At 39.3% G+C, this 24919-nt stretch overlaps 2 protein-coding genes and 1 non-coding gene across 11 annotated transcripts; 2 read left to right on the plus strand and 1 right to left on the minus strand.

Moving 5' to 3' along the window:
• Positions 1-321: 321 nt before the first annotated feature.
• mosmob (modulator of smoothened b) lies at positions 322-8508 on the plus strand. The gene is made up of 3 exons (XM_027021664.2): positions 322-830; positions 6523-6735; positions 6838-8508. Exons 1-3 carry the CDS (start codon positions 725-727, stop codon positions 7020-7022), a joined length of 504 nt encoding a protein of 167 aa, XP_026877465.1. The 5' UTR covers positions 322-724; the 3' UTR covers positions 7023-8508.
• Positions 8450-8531, minus strand: trnal-uag. The gene has a single exon. It is a non-coding gene; the product is annotated as a tRNA-Leu (tRNA).
• A 785-nt stretch (positions 8532-9316) lies between these two features.
• eef2k (eukaryotic elongation factor 2 kinase) lies at positions 9317-22646 on the plus strand. Of its 9 annotated transcripts, none has more exons than XM_027021657.2 (20): positions 9317-9421; positions 10260-10508; positions 11217-11282; positions 12450-12550; positions 13246-13306; positions 13451-13488; positions 14871-15042; positions 15179-15328; positions 15426-15558; positions 15785-15912; positions 16115-16313; positions 16443-16498; positions 16612-16689; positions 17595-17651; positions 17836-17895; positions 19082-19216; positions 19415-19603; positions 19721-19845; positions 20888-21066; positions 21427-22646. In XM_027021657.2, the coding sequence occupies exons 1-20, from the start codon at positions 9386-9388 to the stop codon at positions 21534-21536; spliced, it is 2322 nt and encodes a 773-aa protein (XP_026877458.2). In that variant the 5' UTR covers positions 9317-9385; the 3' UTR covers positions 21537-22646. The 9 variants fall into 9 exon arrangements, with proteins under 9 accessions (XP_026877458.2, XP_035389363.1, XP_026877464.2 ...); XM_035533470.1 differs by having other exon boundaries at positions 9330-9438; XM_027021663.2 differs by lacking the exon at positions 9317-9421 and adding an exon at positions 9473-9631.
• The last annotated feature ends 2273 nt before the right edge of the window (positions 22647-24919 follow it).

Genomic DNA, 24919 nt, shown 5'->3' on the forward strand with positions numbered 1-24919 from the left:
CTTTCTCAAGATACTTAACTTTCTGATTATTAGATATTTAATTAGTAATTAACTGAACGTTCCTGCTAGGTAAGTTAGTATTTATGTTTAATAAAATGTCTTAATAGACTGATATTTGAAGTTTGAGGGAAAAGAAGTCATGAGAACAAGATCAATTCTCGGCTCATTTCTGGTACATGTAGTAATGAAGCCTTCAGGGATTTTCCCCTCCTCCAAATCCCGTTGTTTTACTTTTAGCGAGTACAGTCTCGCGAGGAATGAGTAAGCCAATGTGGATGTGTTTTGGGAGGTTGGTGGAGCGCACCGTCTTGGAATCTGCGGACACGCTCAACGTTGTGTTTAAGCTTTTGCGAAATAACAAGGGATTTAAAGACGCATTTTACGTTCAAGACGACAAGAACCTTCATCCCGTATTAATTAATTCACGTCATAGGTTAAGAAGGGAACTATTGCTAACGGGGGCATGTTTTTTCCCTCCTTGTGATAACCTGAGAGCTAGTTTCGGCACAGTTTACATAGTGACCCCATAATCACTGAAGCTCTGTGGTATACCTGCAGTTGATTTCATACTCGCTGAGCCTTGTGTTGCATTCTTGACTGAGCTCGTTTGATTGCTCCGGGGTGCCGATGGTGATCTGAAAGCAACTAATGAGCCTCCAGCTGATAAGAAGAAAAAATTGCATCAAATTTCTACTAACTGTTTTGTAGAAGTAAGTAATGGAAAATGGATAAGCTCACCGTTATTTCCGGATGCATGTTCCTTGCCGCAGATATCTTTGCAATTGCCAGTGTCGCAAGTCAAGATTGGATAAGTGCTGGAGAAGCAGAAGGTAAGAATCTGTCTGTAAGATCACTAATTTAGCTTTCTTTATCTCATGTCCCATTCTTGCACCGAATAAATCAGTCTGGTTAGGGTCTGTCAAACTTAGGCCTAACTTACTTGACGCTCTGGGTCTCCCAAGGATCTGCATCCTTTACAGTAGTCTCAAACTGATTATTTAGAGGTATGCTATGTACTTTTTATCATGTCATTATCACTAGATCAGTCAAACTTAGGCCACTTAACAGTTTGTGCTTTGTGATAATCAGTGTGAATAAACTTTCTCTCTCTGTCTCTCTCTCTCATATATATATATATATATATATATATATATATATATATATATATTCCAAAAACAAAGGGCAGAACCCCAAATTTACACAGGTAAACCTAACCTATCACATTAAAACCTGCTATATCAAAGATATTTCTATTAATGATTTAGTACCTGCTTCACCTCTCTGATTGACCTTTTCCTCTGATGTTCAGGGCATTTTTTCCCTCTGGAATATACAGTACCCCCCACAATAATTTGCATAAATAATTTGGTAAAGATGAGTAAAAAGGGTTATAAGAAATTCACCCTTTGATGAATTATCTTGATCTCACGCTGATAAAATGAGAAGTACATTTATTTAAAAAACCCCAAGAAATACTTATTTTTAACAAAAATAAATATAACAAGCATTTTTCCATTTATATTGTACTTTCAGCAATACATGATGTCCTGTTTTACTGGGTTCTTTATGAAACAAAGGTCAGATTCTCATTCTTCAACATGGGAAACACAAGAGAACACAATTCAAATAAGGGAAAAGTGTGTGAACTTCATAAGTCTTCTTAATTGCTATAGAAATATCTGCTCACCTAAAAATGCCCATTTCTACACTTAGGAAAACAGTTTGCCTTGACAAGGGCCCAAGTTTATTTTGCCCTCCAGAACAGTGAGAGTGATGGTAAGAGAGGTAAAAATTCCCCAAGGATCACTGTTGGAACGTTACAGGAAAAGTAGCATCTTTTCTTGTAACATCTCTAAACTACATCTCCAAAACTACCATCAGATGCTACCTACTGCCAACAGATTATTTGGAAAGCATGCCAGGAAAAAGCATTTACTGTCATCATATGACAAATGTAAGTGCCTGGTGTTTGCTAACCGCTACAGGGACTTGGGACTGGGACTGTATTGTGTGGTCAGATAAAATGAAAATTGACCTTTGTGCACAAGAGTGGACCAAGGACCCTGCAAGATCTGCAGAGATACTGTGAACAGGAATAGTTTCAAATTCTTCTTATTCTAACCTTATATGAGAAGATTCTTTCATTGACAAAGGGAGGTTGTACAACATATTAAATGCAGAGACGCCAATAATTGAGGCACAAGTGGTCAGGCGATATCAGATTCAGCCATGCCCTCATTAGGGCCATGTGATAAAGCTGAAAAATGTCTCACAATAAAATATTTCTTTTTAGTCAATATTGATAATTATTCATTATATCATTATTCAGTTATTCACAATTATTATTATTGTGTTTAATGATGAATCTAACAGGGTGCTCGTGGTTCCTTGAAAAGTATTAATTTGTCTGAAATGACATTTTACAGATTTAAAGAATTAGTAAATCTTGAAATTTTAAATTGCATCTTCTTATTTTGTTTCAGACATGTGTTTGCTGTCGGCAGACCAGAATTTTGGAAATGAATTTCATATGTCTAAGGTGGTTATATCTGAAAACTGCCCAGTGGAAATGACAAGCTGCATTGTGGTATTAAGAGAGTTGTTTGCGTGCGTAATGCTATGAAGGGAAGAAAAAGCCAAGAGAAGACAGCAAGGAAACACTGATTATGTGTCAAGCTTGTACAGCAGAGGTGAAATTCACAGCAATCAGCTGAAGTAGCCATTTATTACCATGACTTATTAACGTTTTTACTATTTTTGTTAGAAATGTGGATGTAATGTCAGCATCAGCATTTTGCACAGCTGTCGCAGGTAACTAGCTACTATTACAAATAACGTGTATTACTGATCAGGTCCCTCTAGGTGAGGGGAAAATCTGCGTGGATAGATTTTGTCTTTATCAGATCACATTTTTCAGTGTTCAATCTTGTTGGCATATACACTGACAAATGGTATTAGCTAGGTTAGCTAGCTAGCATTTTATAATTGTGTAGCTAGCTACATGTTTTGTGAATGTGGCTTGAATCCTCTCAGAAATCAGCTCGTTAAATACATTTGCTCAGAAATAATGAGGATAAAGGCATATTTTTGTACACATTAAATAAATAAAGCAAGTAGAATCAAACTGACCTAAATTAGTAAGTTGCAATAAATAAACATTAAAGAAAGTTGTATTAGTAAATAAAACATTACAAAATGTGTGCAGTATGAAGTGTTTTATAAACATAGAAAATCAGGATGCATGAGTATTTCTTTGCAAGTTGGCTCACTATTGGGTGTTATTATACAGCTCTGGAAAAATAATAAGAGACCACTACAAAATTATCAGTTTCTCTTGTTGTACAATTGATGGGTATGTGTTTGACCAGGCTGAGCAGTTTTGTTTTATTCTATAAACTACTGGCAACATTTCTTCCAAATTCCAGATAAAAATATTATATTTTAGAGCATGTTTTTTTTTTTATGAAAATGACTAATGGTCAAAATAACAACAGTTACAGAAATTTCAGACCACAAATAATGCAAAGAAATCAAGCTCATATTCATTTATAAACAACACAGTACGAATATTTAAACTTAGGATGAGGCAAGAAATCAATATTTGGTGGAATAACCCTGATTTTTAATCACAGCTTTCATGCATCTTGGCATGTTTTCCACCAGTCTTTCACATTGCTGTTGGGTAACTTTACACCACTCCTGGCACAGAAATTCCAGGAGCTTGGCTTCGTTTGATGGCTTGTGACCATCCATCTTCCTCTTGATTACATTCCAGAGGTTTTCAATGGGGTTCAGGTCTGGAGATTGGGCTGGCCATGATGGGGTCTTGATCTGGTGGTCCCTCATCCACACTTTGATCTGGCTCTGTGACATGGAGCATTGCCCTGTTGAAAAAAACAGAGTTGGGGAACATTATCAGAGCATAGGGAAGCAAGTTTTCTTCCAGCAGTTTTATAAGTGGCTTGATTCATGTGTCTTTCCAGCCTTGCTGAAACACCCCCAGATCATTACAGATCCTGCACCAAATTTCATACTGGGACTCTGGCTTGTAGGCCTCTCCAGATATCCGTATAACCATTACACAACCAGGTGTTGGACAATGCTGAAAATTGCACTCATCAGAGAAGATGACCTTACTCCAGTCCTCTACGGTCCAATCCTTATGGTCTTTTGCAAACTTCAGTCTGGCTCTTCTTTGCTTCTCACTGATGAAGGGCTTTTTCCTACCTTTGCACGACTTCAGCCCAGCCTCCAGAAGCCTGTTTCGAACCGTCCTCGCTGTGCAGTTCACCCCAGCTGCTGCATGCCATTCTTTTTGTAGGTCACTTGACGTCTTCTTACGGTTAAGTGACATTCGAATGAAGTGGCGATCATCACGGTCGGTAGAGAGTCGTTTTCAACCTCTGCCAGTCTCTAGCTGTTGTTGTCCCATGTGTTTGCTGCTTGACCTTGTTCTTATGAACAAGATGGAAGCAAACTGATGCTCACTGTGTCTGTCTGTCAGTAAAGCTACAATTGAACCTTTCTTTTCAACTCTCTTGGCATGGTCTGTAGCTGTATTTTGACTACACTTACTTTTTGGGTAGTCCTAGCACTGCTTTTCCCATCCAGCTGGTTCTATAACAGGCGAACAGTGATGACAGCTGCAGTAGTTTTTATACTGTTTCTCGTTAGAACAGGATTTTGTTAAGGTGATCACCTATTCAGCATCTCATTAAGTAGAATGAGGTGTGTCTGTGAAGGAATTCAGCAAACACTTGAATGGAATGGCTGCTGTACATGTGGAGATGCTGATTTAAGAAAGAAATTTGAGTGGTCTCTTACTTCTTTTCTGGAGCTGTGTATTGGTAACAATAATAAATTTCTAATAAATTAGAAAAGCACAATTAAGACACACACACATATACACACACACACACACACACACACACACACACACAACTAATATATATATATAGAGAGAGAGAGAGAGAGAAGATGGATGGTCACAAGCCATCAAACAAAGCCAAGCTCCTGGAACACATACACACACAAAACAAAAAACAAACAAACAAAAAAATGTATATATAATGTTGTCATCCATTATTTCAGAAAATGCCTTGTTTCAATAGCTTCTACCTTGTCTGTTTTGATGTACTGAGCCTTGAATTGTAGATCGACCAAGATAGCCATGTATGCATATTTTTTGAGGTCTGCCATTATTTTGGTCTTTAATTCCTATGTCAGCTGAGTGCACCATTCATTAACAGTCATTTTGTTCTGAATAGCTATAGCACAGGCTTCACATATGACACTGTCTGTAGAGGATGTAATGCTTTGTGCATGAACTCTAGGACATCAGTGTCCCACCATGTTGGCACAAGGTCTTTCTCTCTCAACCCAGGACAGTGGCAATGGCCTTTTGTTGTTCCTGCACTCATGCCACAATCTTCTAATGTGAGCCCACCTGGTTGGAGACACAGTAGTGTTTGGGGAGATTGAGTTGTTCTCAAGCTCCCAGATCTGTGTTTTTTCCATGAATATGAACATGTTGCTACCACATTCAGCACATTGAATAGAAATTTGGAGGTATAAGCAACTTTAAACTGATATAGCAAGGTAAATCTATTAACAGTTGCAAAACATATAAGTAACTCTTAAATAATAGCTACTTTGCAAAATAACTTAATAGTAAAGATAAAAGGTGATGCATTAAAAAACAAACTGATATAAAAAGTTATTTTTATTATTGAAATTAAGAGTACAAAGGCTTGAAAATCTGTTTTACGTTTGTCTTAATTGCACTTTTCTAATTTACTTATGGATAAAATATCCATTACTATTGCTGCCAATACAAGCCAAGAACCTGCCTTTGGAGGATTATGAAACTACTCAACGCCAATACCATACCTGGGGTTTGTCCATAAATCTAAAATATGCATATTCATTATGTACTTTCCTGGTAGTATGCATTTAATGCATTTAACTATAAATCATTCTATTGTACAATTTCCCTTTTGCTATTGATGATGTGACCATGGTACATATCGTTGTCGTTTTACTGCCAAAGCCTAGTCCTAGTCCATTATTTAAAATATCCTTGAGTTCCTGTCAGTGGCCTGTTACTGCAGAATCTTGTTCTTTGGGTCTGTTTCCATACCAACTGCCAGGCACAGAGGTCTTTGTTGATCCTCAGGGGCACTGCAGCAGGATGCCTGTCTTCAAATAAGAGCTTAGTAGACTTCAATCATGTGAACTCAGTCTATCCAGGGAATGTTTTTATGCAATGTTGACACTCCTGCGCACTTCAGGAAAGTGCAAGTGCCACAATAGCCAGAGGAGAACTATAAGTTACTAACAGGAAATTTGTTGCCTCTCATAAAAAATTTTATGGAAATACATGAAATGAATAGATTAATTAAAAACTGAAACATGGGAAATTGCTGATGCACACACTACAAAAGACTGCTTTAAGTCATATATAAAGCAACAGAGAGCAATCTTGAACTCCTGCGTGAATGTGTTGATGTATTTTAAATGCAGGTGCACTGACCATTGGCCTGGTTTGGCAGTGTCAGACCATTCACGGACGGGACAGGATATGCACACCACCAAGACTCCCCCTTGTGTGGGTCATCACTTTCTTCTTCATAATCATGGGCATCATCTCCCTGACCATCACTTGTGCCCTGCTGATGCTATCACACTGGCATCAGGACACAATGAAATATGCTCGTTGGATTGCTTTCACTGGAAGTAGGTAGTACTTCTGGCATGGTTTACTATGGTTTGAATTCTCTCACCATGCACTGTATGGTTAATTCTTTAAGTTGAACAATCTTCTCTTTTCTGTTACAGTGGTTCTATTTTGCATGGCTGCCCTTATATTTCCAACTGGATTTTACATCAATGAAATTGGAGGACAGCCTTATAAGTTACCCAACAATACTGTTGTGGGATCTTCGTATGTACTTTTTGTTTTATCAGTATTTTTTACAATTGTGGGACTACTCTTTGCTGGAAAAGTTTGTCTACCTGGCTGACAAATGCATATCACTGATATTTCTTTGTTGTAAGGGACAGAATTGTGCAAAGCTGTTGATGTTGTTGAACATTTTAAAGACCAAGATGGTGTTCGATTATATAGAGCCTTATCTGGAGCAGTGAGAACTGGTGAAGATGTTACTGGCTACTCTTTTCATAACTAAATAGATTAATGATATTTTCACTTTTCAAACTCCCAGCTATCAGTTGCTCACATGTAGCCCTTGATGTTAATAATATGATTGTTCACCCTGACTGAACTGCAAAATATGAAAAACTACAATGGTACAATGGCTGAGAAAGTCTATTTTATAACGTGGGTTCAGTTTACACTGAGATCTTACCGGGTGAATTAAGGATCACTTGGCTTCAGCGCCAGTGAATTTAGTTATTCCCGTCTAACAGCCTAACATGTCATTAATGACTTCACAAGTAGTGAAACAGACAAGGACTAACTTGGCTGTTAGTTCATTGATGAATCAGGTATGTAAATAGAGGTTTTCTGCTGCAGAATATGTGTCAGAGAATCGTTTTCTATCATTCTTCTAAATGTTATAAGAAAATAATTGTTTAAATTGCACTATACCTTTCTTTTGGACTTTTAAAGATAAAACCACAGGGAAAGTAATGATTCTTGAATATCTAAGAATGTGTTTTCAAGTCCTTTCAAGCAAAGATGCCAATGTTAGCTGCCTCCTCATGAATGTGTTTTCATGAATGTGTTTTCAAGTCCTTTCAAGCAAAGATGCCAATGTTAGCTGCCTCACATGATTCTTAGTAAGTTATTTATATCTCATCTCCCGTGACACCTGCGGTTTTATCCATCCATTTGTGAGTTTGAGTTGTATAGGAATTGGTCTGTTTCCTTAGCAACAGATAATATTCAGACTTTTTCAGAGATGGCTCCCTATTGTGGCATTTAATGAGGCTAAGAACTGAGGTAAAAATGCAGAGTACAATAATGTTTGACCTTTTCTTGTCTATATATGTTGCCTGCAGAAAATAATCTGCATTTTACAGCATGATGACAGAGCTAGAGTAATATAAATGTCCTGTAATTTCAGAAAGTGTAAATTGAAGTCCTTTCTGTTTTAAATATTATAAATAACAAGCTACTCCAAATGAAAAATGTATATAAAAAGTATCCCAGATGATTTCTATGTTAGATATCTTAATACTTACACCAGATATGTTATATTACAGCTGTCTGCATAAAACCTAAATTGATTACTGTCAGAATACTGGACAATATGATGGAATGGCAATATTTGCACACTGAAAATCCACAATTAAATTTAAATTTTGTCTGGTTAAAATCATATTACATGGAACTGTAATTTGTCTGTAACCATTTGTGTTTTACAAGTGTTGTGTAGTGTGTCACTAATAACCAAATTGCAATAATCAAAAAGGTTTGGGAGAAAAGTGGCAGCGGTGGGATTCGAACCCACGCCATCGAAATGACTGGAGCCTAAATCCAGCGCCTTAGACCACTCGGCCACGCTACCGCTCTTGAAGGTGAACCTACATGAACTATAACTTATGAGCTTTTAAAGCATCATATCTTGCTATATCTTAAAAAAAACTTTGCAACTTCATGCGTTCGTGACTTGAGTTCTAACCATAGTCGAAGTTCCTCGCAACATGGTGGCTTCGTTCCTGCATCCAATTGTAGCGTGGCATAACTCCACAGAACTTTTTGTGAGATATGGTTATCTATACAGCAACTCCATTTTTTGCGTTTATGTTTCAGCTGTGCCGCTAGCTAAGTCAGCCATTTAACATTGATCAATGTTGTTAGCTAACTATACTTTTCTTAATGTGAATTAAAGAATGCATGTAAAACGAGTTGGAATTCTTTCGGGAAATCAACTCAAATCAAACGAATTTCAAACGAATTCAGCTCTTTTCAAAACCTGTCGTGTAGCCTAATAAATAATTCCCTCAAAGGGGTAACCTGGACTTCTTGAACTTAGTTCACCACCGTCGGGTACCTATATTTTGCACGTGAAATTCAAGTTCAAATGTATTTATTCATCGCATTTTGCAACTCGACCAAAATTATATTTACCAATATAGGGATCCAGATTCTCTAAAGAGCAAGCCAGTGGACCAAACCTCCAGCGGGATCCCATGCTCCTGTGAATCTCGTAAGCTATTTATACACCCACGTTATACAGGTGTGCGAAGCCTACGGAGTACGTGCGAGCCGTGCGGACAGTGTGTACCCTGTAAGCGTGTTGTCGCGGTGGCGTATTGCGCTCGGTGCGACCCCTACTGGCCTGCTTGTGTCATTGCAACTTCCCCCACTAACCATGGGATACCTTGTATTGCTATTTTACATTGTGCCTTCTTGTAGTATATGTTATTTGGATTCTGGACAATAAAGAGCAGCGAGGCGAGTGACATGCCACGGTGATTTATCTTAAGTAGTCTTCCAGATTTGCCAACGGTTGCAGCGCAAATACGACCAATCCTGTTTAGTATGAGGACTGTAATGGGAGGGCAGGGCTGTAATCGGACTAGTAGTACGCTAACCGAACCTACTGCTCAGTCGAGCTTCGTCAGTGTCAGGGATAGTCAGACAGGACAAGCTTAGAACATCGAGGTACGGTTATCCGTTTACAGACAGCAAAAACCTCGAGGGAAGCGACTAGCCCGCGCACGTTATGCCTTTCAGAGACTAGCGCGGTCCGTGTTTTAAGAAAAGGTGTGTGGCTGTGGTGTGGGCGTTTAACTGCTGACCTAGCTGAGCTAGCTAGCTAGCTGGCTGGCTAGATAGCGAAGCAGCGTTACACGGTGGCACGAAACTAACTATTATGTTGAATCTGCAAGCTGGTTATAAACACCCATGAGCGTTTGAACATGTTTTTGCAAGGTAACGCAAGCTGGCTTGCTAGCTCGCTAATTTTAGCGCGTCAGCTAATGGGTGGCTAGCTAGTTAGCCTAGCCCTCGTGCAGTGTTTTGACAGGACTGGTTAGCTAGTTTAGCTAGCGTTAATCTGTTTGAAATTACACTGGTTAAACTGAATAAACTGCGTAGATGCATGTTAGCGAAGATAGTTAATTTTTTTCTAACCAAGTTAAGCAATACTAGTCAGCAAGCTTGGTTAAAAATAATTTTAGCTAAGGTAAGGTTAAACAGTTCAGTTTACCAAATTTTGGAATTAATATCAACCACTGCAAAATCTGTCGGTCTATCTGTTTAACCTAATGTATTACCTTGCTTGTTTCAGCCCTTAACCCTGTACACCATGGCCGAGGAGGAGCTCATGTTTCGTATGGAGGAGGTTGGAAGCCTGAAGAGGTCTGGGTCTTTTGGGAATAACAGCTCGATTGATGATGATGATGAAGACGACTTTTACATTTGCCCCATCACCGATGACCCCATCCGTCCCGCTAAAGATATCTGTGACTACCATAAGACCATTGTCCACAACAGACAGCCCTCTAATTCGTTGCCTAAAAACTCTTTCACCTACAAGGTGAGTAGTAGTATTTCATAGATGTGCTTTGCTTGTATGCAAATAGATTTAAATATAATGTTTTGATGACTGGCCCTCTGATCCGTCTTCTATAACAATTGAGTATTGATGATCTTTGATAAAATAGAGAATATTTCCGGGTTAGAAATAACTATATGGATCCTTCCGTTTACAGCAGTGTGATGCAAAATGTCCCATTATTTCAACCATTTTAGGATCATATTGAATAGTAATTGACAATTAGAAATGGCAAAATCTGCAATTTTAAAGAGCTACGATTCTTACGGTTCTGTGCAAATGATGGTACTTTTCCTGTAAATATTTCTCCCTTATATGGAGAAAGAGCCCTGCCTAAAACATGTGAGAGCATAGCAGCTGCTTCACTGAATCCCTCTTAAAGAACAAGAAGTGGTGTCACAGACATTCAAGTCTTTAATATATTTGCCTTAGCACACCATTCTGATCGTGAATCAGCTTCCTTTGTCCTTTTACTCCTTTTGATTGATTCTTTAACATTCTTGTGCAAGGAAAGCTAGTGTATGGAATTGCTCATCATCAAGCCAGTCGTTCAAGTTATGTAGGTGAATCATGTTTAAAAGTGGGAACAATTTTGATTTAAGGATGTCAACTTCTGTCCAGATGTAGCCAGTTTTAAAGCATACGTCTGTCTAACTGTCCATTGTATTTGCCCACCCACCTCCCATTCAGAACAAAAACGAAAAAGAGCAAGAGGTGCGATCGGTGAGGTTTGGTTCTTTAACTGAGAAAGGTCGGGTATGTGCAAAATTAAAATTAAATTTTTCTTGCCCCACTAAGCCAATTAGCTTCTCCCATCCTTATTAATTAATCCATTCTTGCTGTGGCTTTCCATATTTTGACATGCATTTCCTTGCCCTAGTAGTTTCTCTTTCTTTAAGTCACCTTTTTCCCCTACTGAGTATTTCAGCATTTTGCTTTCTGCCCAAAGCCAATCCCAAAGAAATTTATATGTTAAGTTATAAGCTATTAAGAAATGGGTAGTTATTACCAAAATGAAACTCCTGGCTTAATGGCTTTTATTTAAATATTTAGTAACTATAAGGTAATGCACCGTGTTACTGAGAATTAACAGAAACAAATGTACACACACACGCAATTTCTACTGGGATTACAGCTTGGTCAGCTGCTTTGCTGACTACATGTCTTTGTAGTACATAATGAGCTGTGTGCCTGTATACTTGTGAGTTCCTGATGTGATTTTGTGATTTCTAGATTGAATTCTTTGTATTTAGGGAACTCTTAATGGGAGATGATAAAGATTTAAATCCATGTAGTTCCTGTCAAGTGAAGATGGTCAAAATTGCTAAATATATGCTAGTCTGGCACGGTATTTAAGGTATGCTTGCTATTCCATAATTTAGGGTTACACTTAGGGTACTGTTGCCAGTGCTTCTTTTTTTGGAAACACCCTCATAAGTATGAAACATTACTGGCACTGTTTATCTGTCTTATTTTAATGGTGTAGTTTTATGTAGTCGTGAGATCTTGGACTACAGCCATGTATGCCAGCCCATAATTTCCAAATCACACAGTGCAAGCTAATGTCTGAAATATTTTTGTCATTTAAACACATTGGACCATTTAAGGAAACCAAACCACTGTCATTTAGATACGTTAGCATAATGTTGCTGTTCATTTATTTAGTATTTTCGCGGTTGATTTTAATGTTAATTGCATGCACTTTTGCCCTTGATTGGCATATCTTGCGCATTGCTTCCTGTGCCTGTTCATTCCTTTTTCGTTTAAGCCAGTTGTCTCTCTTTATGCATATGCTGTTGAAAACAGAAAAGGGATGGAGAGCATCATCCCCAGCTCATGCATATTGGTATGGGACTGTTTTGTGGGGGAGCTGCAGAAGCTTTAGCAGGACAATGAAAGCTGTGCGTTTATTTCCTGCCATAGGCCACTTGGAAGCATGCTATTGAGAAAGCAAGGGCTATGCCAGACCCCTGGGCTGAATTCCACTTGGAGGATGTTAGGACTGAGCCCTGCATTAGATACAGGTCTGTGGCTAAAATGCATTTTGCTTTGCCTTCACAAGAAAATGGCAGTGCTAGCCAGTTAGACACACTTCACCAAATGCATTTGTGTAGTAGCGCACACAACAGGGGCATGAGGTAGGAGTAGGGAAGGGAGGGATTCATGGGCTACTGTGCCCTTTCATGTGCTAATTTTAAAATGGTCTTAACTCGGTTCCCTTCCATCCCTGATGTACAGCCAATGGCTATGAGCCAGCGCAGACACAGACCCAATAGCAGGGACTGTGCTCTTTATGGAATGCTCCACATGGTACAAAGCATTCCACTGGCGATGTGCACAGTTACTTGTGTAAGTACAAGTCATGTGCGTTGTGCACGTATTTCACAGCAGGCCATGCTGCGAGTGCGTGTCCACGTCTTCGTCTGCAGGGCTGCTTAAGAGGCACTTATGTGGGGCTGTGACCCACATTATGTTCTTAGCCTGAAATGCTTTTTTTCACCAGCATAAGATGACAGTGTAGTTTAGTCTGAGAGAGGGAAAAACAGCTCACTGATACTTAACACTGATTGTTGAAGCTGAGATACAAAAATTTATTTAAAAAAGGGTATTAATTTAAAGCTAAAAACAGAAGAGTTTTCAGTTTTGTATTTCTAGCACATTTACATAATAGGAGCAGGCATCCTAACAGTCTAACTAAATACACCTTATCACCCTATAGATATAATGCCATTACAGGAGAATGGTCACAAGACCAAGTATTCATCAAGATGTCTTCTCAGGTATTTTGTTACATTTGCACAGCACTTTTGTGTTATATACTCGTACCTTAAATGTCAAATGTGTATTTCACAGAGTAGTTATTTTTTCATTGTTCACTAATCTTAAACACAACCAATGAAAACTTTTTTTTTTTTTTTTTGCAGCCCTTTGGAAAAGGAGCCATGAGAGAGTGCTTTCGAGCGTAAGTGGTGTGAATGCCATTCTTGGAATATTTATCAGACTGCATTGCTTAAATGTCTGTTCAGGTGATAGTGATCTGCCTTGGGAGTGTGCTTTTCTGTTCTGGGTGAGGTGGGAAGAGGGTGAAATAAACATAACAGCCTTTAAGTATGTTCTTGTGCACTGATCTTTCAGCCAGTGTGCCTCTTCCTGTTAATAAGTTTATCCCAGGGTAAACCTACACAATTGGTGACATCACACAGCTGCAGGGATGCATCGTTAGCACTACTCTTTCCATGTATTGGACATAGATAATAGTTCTTTAGTCACCTCAGTTGGGTAATTTTTGTCCTCTAACAAATATAGCGTGTTGAGCATTAATGTTCACATCTGTGCTCTCATTGAGTGCCAGGAAATTGGAACTGTATCCTTGTGCTTTCATGCAGAGCTGATTTATAAATGTCATCAGGCAGCTCACTGATCCACTCAGCCATTGTGTTCAAGGTCAGATGTATGTAAAGTCACGTTTTCTAGGCGCAAGATATGAGCAACCTGAAACATGCAGCTTTTTAGGAACTCTCCCTCTGTAAACGGCTTCTCTGTTTTTGCAATGAGCTCGCTCACCACATAGCTCACCTCGACTGCTGAATAACTTTTTGTTTTTTTCTCAGTACAAACAGTTCTGTTGCAAGGGCAGATCTTTGCAAAGCTGAGCAACATGTCTCTCCCTCTCCTATCTCTCATAACCAGCATACCCATCTGGATGTTTACTGGTGTGATGGCACTTCAGATTGTATTTTTTAAGGATCACTACTTTCTCTGCTTTCTCTTTGCATGTCAGATGTAAATGGCAGTCACATTAAACTCATCAAAGATGTATTTGTTTTACCTTACCTTGAAACGGTCTGTGCTATTATGTTTTGAGAGTTTTGAAAGAGACATTTTTTCAAAAAAAAAAAATTTTAAACCATGAATGGTGAGCTAGCCCATGTGTGTACCAGGAGACATGCTGCCTGTTGGCTGTGTTTAATTACAGCCACTTTGTCTAGTCATGGGAGTGTTTGGTGATGGACCTTTTTAACCAAAATACTTTAGGTAAAATAAATAATAATAAAGTGGACTAGCTGGCTGGATTTAAACCTTAACACATGGGGCGCTGTCGCATGGACTGGGTATGGCCCGTGGGGCAGTAATTTGAGATCTCTGAATTAAACAGTATGTGGCAGCATTTGAATGAAACCTTTCACATCACATCTTTAGGGATTAATTTGGTTAGACTGTAATGGTGCATATTCTTAGACTTGTGTAAACAGACTCTGTCAGAGTGTGACTTCCCTATCGGGTTTTAACCAGCTCTTCACGCTTATCTGCAGCTCTGTGACAGTGTTTCCGTCCTCCTTGCAGAAAGAAATTGTCAAACTTCTCACATAGCAGCAACTGGAAGTCAGCGTCAAATTATGTGGCTAAGCGTTACATGGAGACCGTGGACAGAGATGTTTATTTTGAAGATGTCAGGTTACAGATGGAGGCTAAATTATGGGGTGAAGAGTTCAATCGCCACAGGCCTCCCAAACAGGTGCCCTATTTTATTTTTTTACTGAACTAGATTTTCCTCAGCGCTTTAGTTCTAAGCGAACATGTTTCCCTTTCTTGCTTTCTTCACCAAAAGCAAAGTATTTGTTTATGTTTGGCTTCCTTCCATTCACTCTTAGGTTGACATTATGCAGATGTGCATTGTGGAAATGACCTCTCGGCCAGGGAAACCTCTGTTCCATCTGGAACACTATATAGAAGGGCAGTACATCAAGTACAATTCCAACTCTGGCTTTGTGAGAGACGACAACATGCGTCTCACACCTCAGGTATGTTCTTAAGATGCACCGTTGCAGATAACACCTAAGGTGGTTTGTGTTTCATCAGTACTACAAGCAGGTGTTGATTGGATCTCTGTGGTCTTAGGCATTTAGTCACTTCACGTTTGAGCGTTCAGGACATCAGTTGATCGTTGTTGACATTCAGGGAGTGGGTGACCTTTATACAGACCCGCAGATCCACACAGAGAAGGGCACTGACTTCGGTGATGGCAACTTGGGTACTTTTCGTTCTTATCTACATCCTTCCCTGTATTGTAAATGTTTGCTCAGTCACAGTTGTCTGTGGAACCCTGTTTCATATCTACAAAACAAGCTTTTTTATTATATCGTTACTCATGAGTCACTGAAAAAGTAAAAATGCAGAGGCAAATTCCGATTTGTTTTTATTGTTTTCTTTCTTCGTGTGTGTGTGTGTACATGCCTGTCTTTCTCTCTGTCTACAAGGTGTACGTGGCATGGCCCTGTTTTTCCACTCTCACCTGTGTAACAAGATCTGTAAGAGTATGGGTCTCACTCCATTCGACCTGTCCCCTGCTGAGACCAATCAACTGGACTGCACCAACAGACTTCTGGTGAGTCCCATATTACTCACTGTTCTTGCTGCCAACAGACCATCACAGCCATCCATCCGCTCAGAAACACTGTTGTCGTGCATTGCATTATAAAACATTACGTTCCTTTCAAAACTTTGGTCTAACAGTTATTCAAGATGCCCTTTTTAATGTTAGTCAACTTTTTGATTCACAGGTATTTATTCTGTTTATTTCTTCACAGCAGTCAGCTAAAACCGTGCTCCGCGGCTGTGAGGAACACTGTGGTTCTCCCAGGGTGCGGACAATCTCATCAAGCCGCATGCCTCCTCTCCTGACCCGCCTCTCCGAGACCTCCTCAGCTGACGAGAACCTCAGCGATGCAGAATCCATCCCCTGCTCCCCAATGAGCATGGGCTTCTCTGCAGGCCGCTCTCCCATGGGTAGGGAGTCTTGTGCATTCTAGCCATATACAACCTGCGCCTCTTAGTGGTAGATGAAGGAATGTGCCCAGAACCTTATTGATTTGAGGCTATAGCAATTGCTAACCCTTTTTAAAATATCTTTTTTAGGCTGGTCATTCATGAATGAAATGAATGAAGCAGACAGGAACAACACAGATCAAAAGGTGGGGGTGTGAAGCACCTGTGATAGTTTGGCAATTTATTAAACACATTAGTATTGATGCGAGAAGTAATGTCCTCAGGCTTGTTGAGTGAATCTGAAATGTTTTATTCCCAGGACTCAGAGAATGGAGGAGACAGTGGTTACCCTAGTGAAAGACGCAGTGAGGGAGACATGGTCGAACATAATGAAAGGGTATTTGTGTACCCTTTTTTCACCATTTACAATACATTTACTTCGTATATGATATTTAATTTGTTGACCAGTGTATATTTCTGTTAAACGTCTTAAAGGAAATGGATGTAAAGTTCTTTAATGCAACAAAAAAATCTGCATGTTTCATGTTTGTGAAATGGTAGTTATAAAGTAAGGTACATGTTAAAAAAATACTTCCCATCGGCTTCTCAGTGTATAAAAAACTAAGTGAAATTGTGTTTAAAATACCACACCAATGCTTCCACTAATTATTCTCATAACAGCTGTGTTATTTCCTTCTTGTGCTAAGTCCTCACAAATGCATTTAAGCTTCTTGCTTTGCTGGGGATGGTTCACTACCACTGTATTGTTTTGTTGCTTTACACTGAATATGGTGTCTAGTGACGTGTCATTGCTTTCTACTGCAGTTGATGTGCTGCACAATGAGAGCTTCAGCATGTAAGCAAGCAAATTAGGCATAGGAGCACAGGTAACTGAAGTTAGTCTGACCTAAATAAATCTTATCAAGTTAAGGTAAATTATGACTTTGTGCTAAAACTGTTGAACACTTTTTAAAATGCTCATTCATCTTTTACACAATCAGAGGAGATCGTGTCCTTGAACTGTTTTTATGCTTGTTGTATGAGAGCATTTTGAACCCAAAACCAGATGAAGACTGCATCCTGCATAAACCTATGGGAAGTAAGTTTTTTGTGCCTTTTTATTAGTTTGATTTACTTCATAAGCAAAAATGTCAACCAAAAAATATCATCATTTCCAAGCTGTGGAACATGCAGAGAAATAATGTAATTTTCTTTTAAGCACCCGACTGGTAACAACTTCAATGAAAAAGACTGTTGGATTGTTAAAATACATGATGCCATGTGTCTTATATCACCACATAGGCTCGGCCTTCCTATAGCAGGCATTTCTCTGAATCAGATGAGGACAGCATTCGTCGGGTAAATACAATTAATGCAGTTCTCCGGTCTAACCATAACAATTAACCCAGAGTGCTGTCATCCCCTCTTATCTCTTGCTTCTCTTTTTTTCCCCTGATTTAATGTGTGGCTACCCTTATCTCCACCTACATTACCAATACTGTTTTAATGTTCATCAGCCTCACGCTCCTCTCACCTTCTTCAGAAAGCGGTGGTTAATGCCAGCAGGCCATCCTTTACTGTAAACAGCCCTGAATCTCAGACGGTGATTTCCTGCATGCACCACAGCTAGGCTTGCCCTCTGTCTTGAGCATCAGTTGTATTGGGTGAATCAACCAATTAAGGCAGGGTCCCCTCTAACATAGATCCAGCCCTCAAGTCTAACTTGGCTCCTGCCCAAAAATCTATCACAGCCTCTCTGGTGCCCTTATGCATGTTAAATTAATTAATTAAAATGTGCATTACCTTTCTGAAGATGCACCAAAAAGACTGCAAAGACTTTTTGCTTATGTACTTGATATTGGAGAGATTATATTTAGCTGTTGTTTGTTGTTGCATGGAAGCCTGGTCTGAATAATTTGTTTTATTAGAGGAATTTGGCTTTTTTATTTATTCAGATATACTTGATTATTTTTCAATTAAAAAAAAAAACCAAGCAAGCAATGCTGACAGATTTAGTCACTTTTATGTTTTAGATCAGCATGTATCAGATGCTCTTTAGAGACAGTTCCAACAGATCAGTTATCTAGTGTCATTCCTACAATTCTGGGTCTGTTTGGGAGATTTGTTTACAGTTAATGAAATTACGTATTTGTAATATTCTTTAAATGTAGTTTTTTAAATTAAATGTATTTATATTCTATGATTTCTGAGATCTGAAAAGGAACTAGCATTACAGTCATTACAAAGCATCTTTAGTGGCTCCGGTGCTCTTAGGAAATATGCAGATTTAATGCCTTAGGAACCCTTGGTGAAATTCAAAACGGACCTCATGAAGACTCTGTCAAATAAACATTAAATCCTCTCATCCTTCACACGTTCTTTGTTTTTGTTAACTTTATTGAATGAGTGTTTGTTTTTGTTGTTCTTGTTGTGTTTTTTTCCTGCACTGAATGAGCTAATTTTCCTGCCCTGCATGTGTATGAAGCTAGCCATGGCTTCCTTCCATTTGGCCACAGTGCACGGTTGCCTCCTGAAGCTCATCCTGTAGGGGTATAAGCCCCTCCCTCAGTGCCGCTAGTGCTTTATGTAGTAACTTGGGCAGTGGATTCTGACCTCTCCTACCAAATAAACTTCATCTAAGGACAGCACATGACCTAGCTTTGATTTGAACTTGACTTCCAGTAGTAGGGGTACTGTTCATTGTACTTGCACGAGTGTTATATAATGTTGTAATGTTATTTAAAAAACTGTGTATAGTATAACTAATATGCATGTTCTCTATCTGTCAGGTGACGGAGGAAAAGTGGAGTTTCTTTCATTCATCCCGAGCCCATATTCACCGACCTTCCTGTGTGGCAGTAGAGGTGGAGAGACTGAACTCTCAGTTTCTTGAAAGGAAAATCGGCAAATCTGTTCTGGGCAAGGTAGAGTCCTTTTCTCTCTCACAGGATTGCCAGTATTTACATTTGTTCAGGGCCTTGTTGTCTTGGTAATTTTGTTTGGAGTAACAATTTACACACATGCACACTCATTCATTCATTTGTGTTCCTGCAATGCCCACATCCTGACTCTGGATCCTCAGTCCCAAATGTCTGTATTAAACCCTGATTGCACAATATCAGGTTCATCTGGCCATGGTCCGGTACCATGAGGCCGGTCGATTCTGTGAGAAAGATGCCCAGTGGGACCAGGATTCTGCTATGTGTCACCTGGAGAGGGCTGCCATGTGTGGGGAGTTGGAGGCCATTGTTGCCCTTGGCCAGTGCTGCCTGCAGCTTCCCCATCACATTCTACCTGAGTTAAATGTAGAGGTACTTTACTGCTCATCTTTTACTTTAAGGCAGAAATGTTGCTGGCTTTCATGTGAGTTAATCTCTCCACTTCTGTCTCTGCCCTGCCCTTTAATACTCCTTGGATGGGGGCTACAGGACAGCGAGGAGAATAGGAGAAAAGGCTTCCATCTCCTACTTCAGGCAGCAGAGGCTGGAGACAGACCCAGTATGATCTTAGTGGCCAGAGCATTTGACACTGGTGTCAATCTCCCACCTGACAGGTGTGAAAGAACTGTCTCTGCTCATTTAAAAAAGTCTTTCCATGACCCAACTCAGACATACAATGTGCAAAGGTGCTGCATTACATTTTTCTGTAATGTGCACACCTGCGGCCCCTTCTCTTAACAATCCCAGGTACAGTGTATTCATACATGCCGGATAGAGTTTTACTGGAATGTGAGCAAGTTGCATCTAGGCAAATTGAGAGGAATTATTGTCAGTGCAGATATGTACAAGTATACACTAAAATGACATTCCTGTAGTACCACAGTACAACAAAACAGTAAAGGAGGAAGACCAGATGTTGAAGGTTGTTCAAAAACATTTAAGATATTATGACCTGCAAGTATCCATCAGATGCACTTATAGCATACATGAAGAAAGCAGTCACAGAGGTAGCAAATGTCTAAAGCTGTGTGTTGGAACACATGTATTGTAATATTCTTGGCACACTAACAGTCCTCATGATATAGGTGTTGATTTGATGTTAGTGGAAGTAAACTGTAAAGATAAAGGAGAATATAAGGATGCTATACCAATAATGGCCATCTAATGTCATGCTTTTATCTGGCTTTTTTTTCGTAATATTGCAGTGAACTTTACTGAGTTTTGCCCCAGCAAACTCCTGGATCAAGGCATACTTTTGGCTTGTGTTCATATGAGAGTAAAAGGATTAGCAGTAACTATCCACATAATGCAACAGGAGACTCAAGTTCAAGTTTGGGAAATGGTGGGGTTAGAGGTATATCCTAAAAACTAACCACTTCGTGTAAATAATTTTGCTGTAAATGCAGGTAACACTCATGGATTATGATGCATCTTGTATTTGAAAATCACTCAAACCCCCCCCCCCCCCCCCCCCCCCCGGCCCCACACACACACACACACACACACACACACAAAAATACCCCATTACCTCATGTTATGCAAAACATGTCATAATTCATATAAAAGAGAGGAGTAGGAAACAGCTCAGTTGAGAAGTTTAAATTTAAGGCCATGAATTGTGTTTATTTTACTTTTGATTGTATTTATAATGTGCAGGACTCAGGACTGGGAGGAAGCAGTGCACTGGTATGACTGCGTCTTGAATATGACAGACTATGATGAGGGGGGAGAATTTGATGGTATGCAGGACGAACCACGCTACCTCCTTTTGGCCCGAGAGGCTGAGATGTTCCAAGAAGGTGCTTTTAACTTGACTGCAGATCCTCAGAGAGCAGGTAAGCTTCTAAGGTAATGGGAATCAGCCATACATCAGTACATGCAGATCCATTTCAAATTCTATACCTCCTAAATACCTTAATCGTAATATAAACAGACAGTCTTATTTAACCATGGAAACAAATGGAGCTAGTCCTGTAGCACTTTTCATATGCTTGTATCCATGCACATTCAATATAATGACTCTGGTCACATCATTAACCACCACAGTCCAAATTCTGTGAGAACCCATAGGGCCGCAGTCTGGATATTTAGACTGGGCATCGCCATCTAGTGGCTGAGGTAACCAGTATGAGTCAAGTGAGGTTTGCCACCAGCAGCATTCCTGTAAATGGCACGTTCTGTCACGTTTTCTGTAGGTGACTTGTTTACCGAGGCTGCCGATGCTGCAATGGAGGCAATGAAAGGCAGACTGGCTAATCAGTACTACATGAAGGCTGAGGAGGCCTGGTCTGCAATGGAGGCGTGAACAAACTGATTTTGTCTCCCAAGACTCTTGACATCTTGCATTTAACTTCTTGGGATGCGTTTACATGCTTTTACAACATGTTTTTAAAAGCTGTGATGTCTTTTTTAGGTAGCTGTTTTTAAAGGAACTGCAGATTTAATGTTTTTGTGAACAATAATATTTGTCATGCCAATGCAAGTAAAACTGGAAGCAAAATGAATGACCACCATCAAGCAGCAGTACACTTGTTACCTAGCAATGTCAGTGACCTCATTGATGATGCCCCTTTATTATTATTATTAGCTATGCCTATTGTGGTTTGCTGCAAGAAGTTGGACGCATTGCCAGAAGCTTTGCGATATAATGGTATAATTAGCAGACATTTTGCACAGCATTTTACACTTCAGATTTTTCATAACCCTTAAGTTCTAGGATGCAGAGGGGGAGTTTGAGGAAATTTTGCTATTAAGAAGGATAACCATGCATTTTAACTAAATTTATTTTCTTCAGTTTCATATTTGGTTGCTTATACTGCTATACTTGTATAGCTAACAGTAGAAGCAAACAACATAATTCAACAAAGGTCTCAGTTGACCAGGTACAGTAAGTAGATGAATTAATCGGTGAATAATACCCATTAAAAGGCAAAAAAAAAAAAAAAAAATTTCAACAAAAGTGTACTTTTTGATTAAAACAGCCTATATCCCATCAGTCTGCCAACTAAATTATGGGTTTTACAAAGCAAGACACCATGGCTTCTTAGATAATTTGAGGCAAAATATGCCCCAATTATGCTATATTGTCACATTTATGACAAGAATTAACACTTATAGCAGAAAACGAAAGATAAAAAAAATACAAATCAGTAAAGTGAGTTATGTAATGATATTGCTGTGTGACCTGCTGGAATTTAATCATCCTTGTGAATACTTTTCACTTGATAAGTGGTCATTAATTTTGCTCATTTTACTTTAAATTGAAGTGATTTGTCATTAAAGACAAATTGGTGATTTTTGTTCATGGCACCAAATGGCTTTACAACAAAAATGATACAAATGTTAACTAATGGACTTGCTGTGAGTGGGACTTGTGATTGTGTGCACCTATGAATAAATATCTGCAGTGGTATAATATTTGTTTAGATGGCCAGGTCTGCTGCATTAACAACATTACTATAAACCCTAACGGGGGGGATTTTCTCAGTTCGAGAGATCCCAATCAGAACAAAGACCATAAAATGGCATTATGCACTGCCTGGCCAAAAAAGGTCACCACCTGGATTTAACTAAGCAAATAGGTAAGAGCCTCCCATTGGATAATTACTGTATGGGTGATTGTTTCAACTGGCAACAAGTTATTTAACCCTAACTAATGCAGTGACTAGCTTCTCATTTGTTAAACAACCATGTCAAAAGACACATCCTGTGGCTGTGGAAAAGATGTTAATCAGTTTCAGAAGGGTTAAATTATTGGCATGCAACAAGCAGAGAAAACATCTAATGAGATTGCTCAAACTACTAAAATCGTGTTAAGAACTGTCCAACGCACTGTTCAACAGTGGGGAAAAATCTTCGAGGAAGGAATGTGGTTGGGGGAAAATCTTGAATGATCGTGATCGGCGATCACTTAAACGTGTGGTGTGGTCAACTTGTAGAGAAACAACAGTTAGAACTCAGGGATATGTTTAATAGTGAAAGTAAGAGCATTTCTACACGCACAATGCGAAGGGAGCTAAAGGGATTGGGACTAAACGGCTATGTAGCCTTAAGAGAACCACTTGTCAGTGAGACTAACTGGCAAAAATGGCTTCAATTTGCTAGGGAGCATAAAGATTAGACTCTGGAGCAATGGGAGGAGGTCATGTGGTCTGATGAGTCCAGATTTACCCTGTTCCAGAGTGATGGGTGCATCAGGGTAAGAAGAGAGGCGGCTGAAGTGATGCACCCAACATGCCTAGTGCCTACCATACAAGCTTGTGGGAGCAGTGCTATGATCTGGGGATGCTGCAGTTGGTCAGGTCTAGGTTCAGCAATGTTATGTGCCCAAAGAGGTCAGATGACTATCTAAATATACTGAATGACCAGATTATTCCATCAATGGATTTTTCTTCCCTGATGGCACTGACATATTCCAAGATGACAATGCCAGGATTCATTGGGCACAAATTGTGAAAGAGTGGTTCAGGGAGCATGAGACATCATTTTCACACCTGGATTGGCCACCAGAGTCCAAACCTGAACCCCATTGAGAATCTTTGGGATGTGCTGGAGACGACTTTGCGCAATGGTCCAAATCTCCCATCATCAATACAAGGTTTTTTTGGGGAAAAAAATGTAACTCTGGACAGAAATAAATGTTCTGACATAGAGGCTTGTAGAAATGATGCCACAGCGATTGTGTGCCAAAATCAAAGCTAAAGGCAGTCCAACGAAATATTAGTGTGACCTTTTTTTGGGCCAGGCAGTGCATCTAGACTCAGATGGAGCATCTCAATATGTTTGGCAATTCTGTGCATCAGCACTCAGTCACGGCAGTTCTTATATGACACACAATGCAAACAAGCTGCAAGGGAAATTCCAGTTGCATGTAGAAGGCTGTGTTCAGAGATCCAGTGCCTTAAAACAGCCTATCAAAGTGAATGGTGCTGTAGCTCTGAGCTAATGAGTGTCTTGCTTTTTTAAAAAAAAATAGTTTTCTAACAAATGAATGCACACTCATAATAGTAATTTTACAAGTAAGTACATGACATGTATGGACCATTTTTTAAAATTAGCAACACCTTAATTCCCCCAAGGCAGGAAATGTTGTGCAACTTTGAGGCTGCTGATCAAATACACTGTCCAACATCACAGCAAATTAGACGTGTTCATATCTTACATGGTCAGAGGTATAGAGAACTCTCTTTGATTTCGATTAATTAAAAACAATTTACATTTGTGTTCTTGAATTTAGCTCTGGAAACAGGACTTTTTTTTAGTGAGGATAAAGTGAAATCTGGAATTTATCTTCAAAATCTAAAAGTATTAGGCTTCCCCATTGCAAAGGCACTATATGGGTTATTTTAACTGTGCTTGTTTCCCAGTAATTAAAATGACTGCATTCTAACTTAAAAGAAATCTAAATGACTACCTGTGCAACAATAATATACATTGTACAGTTCCTAGAACAACATGGCTTATATGGCACTTTCGATTGAATAGAATACAAGTTTCTGGTTTCATGACAAGATGAAGTGTGAAATAGATTCCATATGCAATCTGCCTCCAGATTAATCTCTTTGTATTTTTTCTAAATATATCATTTGCAACTCTTGGTAGAGTGTTCATACTGATGATTAAATATGATTAATCTTTACTGTCTTGGAAACTAGCAGATTTACTAGTGGTGGGCTAGGATCAAATATC

Source organism: Electrophorus electricus, chromosome 14, assembly GCF_013358815.1.
Source record: "Electrophorus electricus isolate fEleEle1 chromosome 14, fEleEle1.pri, whole genome shotgun sequence".
Classification (NCBI taxonomy): Eukaryota; Metazoa; Chordata; class Actinopteri; order Gymnotiformes; family Gymnotidae; genus Electrophorus; species Electrophorus electricus.

Excerpts from the sequence above, each read along its gene's own strand:
- mosmob (XM_027021664.2), top strand. The coding sequence starts at position 725 with ATGGATAAGCTCACCGTTATTTCCGGATGCATGTTCCTTGCCGCAGAT. Across the intron at positions 831-6,522 it reads AAGTGCTGGAGAAGCAGAAG|GTGCACTGACCATTGGCCTG; the intron begins GTAAGAATCTGT and ends TTTTAAATGCAG. Across the intron at positions 6,736-6,837 it reads TTGGATTGCTTTCACTGGAA|TGGTTCTATTTTGCATGGCT; the intron begins GTAGGTAGTACT and ends TTTCTGTTACAG.
- eef2k (XM_027021655.2), top strand. The coding sequence starts at position 10,071 with ATGTTAGCGAAGATAGTTAATTTTTTTCTAACCAAGTTAAGCAATACT. Across the intron at positions 10,155-10,259 it reads TAAAAATAATTTTAGCTAAG|CCCTTAACCCTGTACACCAT; the intron begins GTAAGGTTAAAC and ends TGCTTGTTTCAG. Across the intron at positions 19,217-19,414 it reads GCAAATCTGTTCTGGGCAAG|GTTCATCTGGCCATGGTCCG; the intron begins GTAGAGTCCTTT and ends GCACAATATCAG.